At 38.4% G+C, this 7,150-nt stretch overlaps 1 protein-coding gene across 1 annotated transcript in view; it reads left to right on the forward strand.

The window, feature by feature from the left end:
* Positions 1-6,367, forward strand: part of LOC139138243 (DDB1- and CUL4-associated factor 15-like) — a 29,076-nt gene extending 22,709 nt beyond the window's left edge. The window contains exons 11-13 of the mRNA XM_070706549.1: positions 981-1,038; positions 1,579-1,691; positions 3,624-6,367. Of these exons, the coding sequence (XP_070562650.1) occupies positions 981-1,038; positions 1,579-1,691; positions 3,624-3,679 (227 nt within the window). The 3' untranslated portion in view covers positions 3,680-6,367. The remainder of the gene's footprint in view (positions 1-980; positions 1,039-1,578; positions 1,692-3,623) is intronic.
* The last annotated feature ends 783 nt before the right edge of the window (positions 6,368-7,150 follow it).

Raw genomic sequence — 7,150 nt, forward strand, 5'->3', positions numbered from 1 at the left:
AATTATGCTATTTTCAGCACGAACGGTATTTTTCCCTCATATTTTTTACGATATTAAACATTTTCCTGCCAGGCCTGCAACAAAACACCACCACCCACCACCCACCCCCAAAGTCATTAAAAATCAGTTGTGAACCAAAACCTACATGTGTCTTCACGTACTGAGCATGTACATCATAGCAAGCTAACTCAATGAAATTATGTTTACAGTGGATATGTTGTTGGAGGCCTTTAAACATTCAAATCTTTGTTCAAATGCAGCACATATGACATGTAATGCCTCATTGTTTTTGACCCTCTGACCTGATTTGCCTATGAACTTTGCTGGAGAGGGGTTAAATATGCTGTTAGCAAATATACATGTATATGTATAAGATAGAAATGTGCACACTGAGAAATAAAGAGATATGAACTTGTTCACTTGTGTAGGCCCTCAGAAAATTTGCAATGGAAAAATATTTTCAGCAATTTTGGGAAAAAAGGAAATTTACAAAATTGGCAAAAGTTGTTTCTTAGATTTCTTTAACCTTTTACCTGCCAAACAGTATCACTTCCCCATCTGCCAAGTCAGTAAAAAGCGGTATTGAGCCAAAACCATGTGTATTTTCGCCCACTTGGATTGGTATGTTATAGCAGCTTTAGTCTGTAAAAATCATGTTTACAGTATCTCTGTATTGAGGGACCTTCAAATCTTCAAGTCTTTGTTAAAATGCACCATATGGGACATGTTTTGCTTTACTAGTTTTAACCAACTTGACCTGATGGTGAATATGAACTTGACAGGAAAAGGGTTAACCTTCCTTGCCTTATAGACTCTTCTTCAGGATTATGTGAAATACATAATATTTGACTGTCTGTTGAGGTCTTCAATTTATTTCCTGATATATCGGTATGCTGTTAGTGATACCATACCAGGTGTATGTATTGAAATGTTTATATAACATATTCAGGGAATGTTTTTGTTTGTTGTATTATCTGTAGGTCTCTATGAAACATTGGAAGTGGAGGACTTAAAGGAATTTGACCAAGCCCAACTATGGTAAGCTTACACTGCTACAAATCGTAGCCAATCCCAACAGACAGCCTCCGTAATGTCTGTGCTTGCCACTGAATAACTCTCATTGCATGCCACAATCCTTTGCAGTATCATTTATTTTTGAGTGCTAAGTGCATTGCCCTTGTTTGAATGATGTGTAGGCATAGCTTATGAAAAGTTTGTCTGTGCAAATTTTATTTCTAAATGAAATTCATGTCTCAGTTATTTTCAAGCGCTATGCTACACACAGAATATGAGCTAAACCAATAAGCTGAATGCAAGGCATGTTTACATGCCTTAGCGAGTAGTTAGAGAAAGAAAGTGAAAAGTGATATCCTATGATGTCAGAGTGTGAGTGATAAGAGGCAGCAGAAATTGCTCAGTTTTGTAATAAATGATAGTTTTATCTCATTTCGATATCAAAGTTACGTCATCCTGATGTGCCAAAAGTTTCTTAGTGATGCCCATAATCCTCAACCAGCGATAGGTTTTGAAAAATTGAGATGATTTCCCAACACTTAGCGAATCCCCTGTCATTTACAGCAATCAGTGGAACCCAGGAAGATATCTTTGTCAGAAGATACAACGTGATTGGTCAACACCACAGGGCTTTGTCAGAAGCGTTCATGTCTTAACCAATGAAGCTGTGTGGAAACGTAGGTCCACTCTGTATTTTTCAACAATGAGCAGTTCACTCATAGGAGTTCGTTCTGTTCCTTTTCATGCACAGGTAGATACAGTGGGTTTCAATTCAGTGCTACAACTCTGTATGTGAGACAGTTTGAGCTTCAGCAAACATCTTCTAACTTTCAGCTGTAATTGTTACTGAAAACAGCTACATTGTAGATTAAATGCAACCAACTGTTCAGCTATCAGTCTATGCCCCATGCTGGTTTACTCTAACCATGGAGGTAGGAAGAGAAGGAGCCTGCACGTCTATTGTCTCCTTTGAGGGAGATGAGACATGCCGCTTGTTTGCTAAGCAAACAATGACGCATCTGCCCGGGTAATCCCATAAATGGATTATGCCGGTTCGGATACGGTTCGATGTTCTTCGGGAATAGTCGGAAAGAAAGTACGCATGCGCTAATACAAGTATAGCGTCTTCCGCGAACAGACATGTGATGACTGAATCAGTGAAGTGGGCGATCTGATCGACGATTTTTCTTAATTTTAAACTTTTAAGTATTCTGAATTTGAAGGAAATGACACGAAACACTGGAAACAAATTAGCAAGAGTGGCCAGTTTGACTACGGACACAGCTAGTTTGACCTTTAAAGTTTTAGCAATCCATGGTTCAACGGCACGGAGAAATTATGTACTGATAACAATACCCTATCGTCAATACGACATGGATGTAGTAGTATCTACAAAGTTGCAATGTTTAATAAACGATAAATAAGATAGGTACCATAGCGACTTACTATCAGCATGGACGTAACACAGACTCCCGATGCCACATTATGCTAATCACTGAACCCGGTCGGCAAAGTGACTGAAATTCTGACTTCAATTACAGAAACGCAACGCGTCGCAACGTCAACCTGATATGACTATCAACAACCCAAGATTACGTTCTTTCAAAACAATGTCGACGTTTTTTGCGGAAATTTGCGGAAACCCCCGAAAAGAGTATAAGTAGTGTGACTTGTAAATAAGCTGTAGAGACGAACAAATGTTTCCGTACTCGAGTTTTTATGTGTCCGGCTGATCTGAATCTGGTCCTCCGACGAGTTACATAACCTCTTGTGTTCAAAAGCATCAACTGCGCATGTGCCATCACAGTATTTTTAGTCTACGCATTCGATTCAAATCCACGATAAAAAATATTTCGAACTCATTAAATTTGACAGTTATGTGACTAGGCGGCCTTGCAGGACCGGCTAAAGCGAGGATAAGAAAGGAGATAACAGGATTATCTGGGCATTATACAATGGTGGTTAATCCATTTATTTCTCGTGCAGGCTCCTTCTCTTCCTACCTCCATGCTCTAACTAATCAATGAGTCAGTGACTTTGAAATGTGTGGTGACACCCAAGCTAATCGTTTATATTGTACATACAACATATCTGTCTCACTTGCAGAGTTGTGGAACCAAATTGAAACCCACTGTAAAATTATGAACAGCCTATTGACAAAATCAAAAGTTACAGTAATGACTGACGGAAATCGACACATTAAACTGAACTTTCCATGAACTTTTAACCCTAATCCTGCCAGACAGTATCACTTCCCTGTCTGCCAAGTCAGTGAAAAGAGGTATTGAGCCAAGTCTAGACGTAGTTTCACCTACTTTGCAGGTATGCTACATCAGATGTGGTCACGAAAAACCATGTTTACAGTATCTTAGGTATTCAGGAGCCTTCAAATATTCAACTCTTTGTTCCAATGCAACATGCGGGACATGTTATGCCTAACTTGTTTTAACCAATTTTACCTGTTGGTGATGTGTGAACTTGGCAGGATAAAGATTGAAAGAGCTGGTGAACTTCAAAGATGAAAGCATTAAATTCATCCACCTAGCGCAAGTAAAGAATATTGCACTATAGTAATAATTGAATTTTTTTTTCTTTTTTCTCCTTGACAGGCCAGTCCCTGAAGAAGCTAGTGGATCCTGTTCACTTCGTTGCAATAACACTCTAGCTGAGGGGTCTTGCAGTGGAGGCCCATGCACATGAATATATGTTAATGGGATCATTTGACAAATTCAAGCCAGCAATAGTGACAAAACTTTCATTTTCCATTTCCCTTCACCCTAACAGAGGGTGCAACAGTGCCATCCCTTGTCATCCTTACAGGGGGAACCACAGTGCCATACTTAATAAATTTAATTGTGAGTTACCAGAACTTGGCAGGATTCCATTGCCTTGTGGTTCTGAAAGACTTTTACAAGCACTCATAGAGGACCTTGCACCATAGCTTTGAATACTTTTCTGACAGCTAAGTATGACCTGGGAATGATTGCGCTGAGCATTGATATTGGGTTGCTGGTCAGTGATTGTCCAAAATGTTATACCTTTCCATCGTTCAGTGGTACATGGGAGAGCATGTATGAATAATAAGGTCTGGGAAGAGTTCATACAAAGGTTATTGAGGTACATCAATTCTGGTAGTAAATGTCTTGGCATAGAATTGTGGATTGGACAGAAAATTTTCAGCATGGTTCTTCATACAAGTCATCAGATATTTTCTTTACTTTGTCAGCAGTGTATCTGGCACTATTTTGTCACTGTTGCCTACAAACCAATATTGCATGCTGCTTTTGCACTAAATGTTCACTTTCGCACAGAAGTTTTCATATTCTGACGCACAAACATTTCTAGAAATTTAGTGCCAGACCCTGAGAGTCAAGAAAAGATTTTGTATTTTGAGGCACATTGTGTTTGATGCTAGGGTCCATGAAATTTTCTTTTTTAAGACTCTGCTCTGGTCTTTAGGGATTGATTCGTCTGCCCAAGTCAGCACAAAACAGCATGGGCTGTTCTGGATAAAATGCCTATATTTATCGGTTCTGCAAAGTACATGTTGTCTATGTCAAGATGAACAAGCTATAACGTACAACTCAAACAATAACGGTAAAGTTTCAAACTCCTTTTGATTTTAGGCGTTTGAACTTTGTTCAATCTACCAGAGTTCACCTATACTTTGGATGAACCAGGTGGATGTTTCAGTGATTCTTTGGTAACCATGATATTTCGTGAATCTGTCTCTGGAGTGTGTCTGATCTAGGAAGTTGTTGATCTGCAAAATATAATTCAGAGGATTGGCTTTATGTTAGTGCCTTGGTACAGCCTGATAAGGGACTAGGTGTCTCTGGCCGCAGCAGATGTTGCTGTTGATCTGTGTCTGTTCTAGTTTGTGAACAACACTGATTCAAATTTTAAAATTTTATTCCTTATTCCTAATGTGCGAAAACCAAAATGTGTTCCGATGTTAACTTCAAATGACAAAGCTACATGTAAATGGTACACTTGATGTTTTCAAAAAATGAATGGTGTGTTGGATGTTATTGCCATGCTAGGAGTGGTGGTTGGTTTATGGTCTTACGTTGCAACATGATCAACAGTATTAAACATCTGTGGCCATGCACCTCTAGTGTTCTGCTTTTTACTGGAGCTGCAAGCACTATCAGTAAAATAGACTGTGAAATTACTTCTAGTCTTTCTGTATGTCTGGCCATTTTTTCTTGTCATTTAACCATATAGTAACCCCAGTAGTTCTTGGGCTTGCTGTAAGGGATTGGCCAGTGCAGCTCTTGGTGAAGTATAGGGTTGTTAGGGATGAGCCAATTAGGCAGTGTTTGGTTTACCAATGTGGGAAGTAAGCTATGGAGGCCCTGGTTTTGGTGTAGGACAAGCCTTGATTGGTCATTAAGATGCTAATTGAATTTGCAGAATTGATAGATGCTTGGTTGGCAGGTTTGAGTATTTGACAGTATCTTGGCCAAATGGTAGACAGTGTCTGGCAAGAGTTATTCTCAGACTGGCCAGACCTAGTTGTGGTATAAAAACAAATCTTTCCAGGCAAGAATTACCTAACATCAAACAGGAGTCTTGCCACAGGATCTGAAAGGTTGAACAGTAGATACAGCAGCTCAAGGTTTCTGGCGAAGTCAGTTTTTCTAACCATGCAAATTGTAATGTTTGCAAACCTGGAGATGAAAGGATTACTGTTAGTTCTTTTACTGTAGATTAGTTCTTTTACTGTAGATTAGTTCTTTTACTGTAGATTAATTAAACTTGTAGAATGTTTCTGATGATAGTACTTCTTGGTGTTACAATATGAAAACATTGCTGCTTTTTCTATTTTTTTTTGAAGTTTACACATATGATCTGTGATCCTTGATCTGACTGTTTATGTACCTCTCTCAGTATTTCAACATTACATCTCATATTGCAGTGTTCACTGCCATCATGGCTGTCATTTGTGTTTTTGTAAGTTCCCTCCCAAACTGTGAAAGATGATTTTGTTTATTCATGGAAAACATGTTGAGTGCATATCTTACATAGCGTATTCTGTCAGCAAGGCAACTGTGTATTGCAGCAGATATGAGCAAGGAGAACAAGAAAATGTACCAGTATGTTTTAGATAAAAAAATAGTGACAATATTTTCAAAATTACAGCTACTGCCTGTTACTCCATATGTAAGAAAAAGTCCTAATTAACACGTCTTTCCGTCTGATAGGAAAAGAGGTTAATAGGATGTTTTGCCATGATAGCGGAAAAAGAGTAAAAACTGACTGCAGTAAAAGGGAAGGTGCTTCAAATCCTACAGTATTACTTTTATCTTGCCTTTTTTGAACTCAAATACATGAAACTAAACACTTGAAACAGTAATTTGTGTGCGTCTAGCAGTTCCTTTCATATGTGTTTCTAATGTGTGATCATTGCAATGTCCTGAAATTGTAGTAGCCAACAGAAAAGGGACAAAAGTTACTTTTATACTTTTCAGTATCGTTTTCTTACTTTGACTCAGAGTAAGTTGTATTGTCTTTTTGCAACATTTTTTATAGATTTTATTTTGGTTTCAATACTATTTGACCTTGAAATCATGGGAGGGTCGTGCAACATTGAGAGAAAGAGAGAGTAGTTTTAGGGAGCAAACTTAGAATCCAAAGTTCAAGGCCAGTCAGATTTTCAGCAGAAGCACTCATAAAGTGTGTTGTTTGCGTGACTGATACTGATCCAGGATGTCTATAAGATGCAAGGTGCATGCCAGCACCAAGTGCAATGCTTACCTCTTCCTTGGTTGGGAAGGCATTTGTATACTCCCCATCTCAGATTAAATAAATGCCAGTGATGAACGATCACTCTTTGGAATGCTAACTCAAAACTCTGTGGAAAAGCCATCAACATCGATTTGGCAAGAATCATGAACAATCTCAAGACCAAAGATTGATTGTTGATATTGAAATAACAGGTTCAAAAGATTTTGCAAAAAGATTATGTCACTTTAAGGAATTGGAAAATCTTGTCATGTTGAATCCAAATCACTTTAGTTACCCTGTGTTTACTGTCGCAATCATATCAGCAGAAACTTTACAGTGGTTTGTGGTGAACGGTTGGCAATACGGGAACAAGAATTATATGTACTGTCTCAATTTGGGAGTTAAT

Source organism: Ptychodera flava, chromosome 8, assembly GCF_041260155.1.
Source record: "Ptychodera flava strain L36383 chromosome 8, AS_Pfla_20210202, whole genome shotgun sequence".
Classification (NCBI taxonomy): Eukaryota; Metazoa; Hemichordata; class Enteropneusta; family Ptychoderidae; genus Ptychodera; species Ptychodera flava.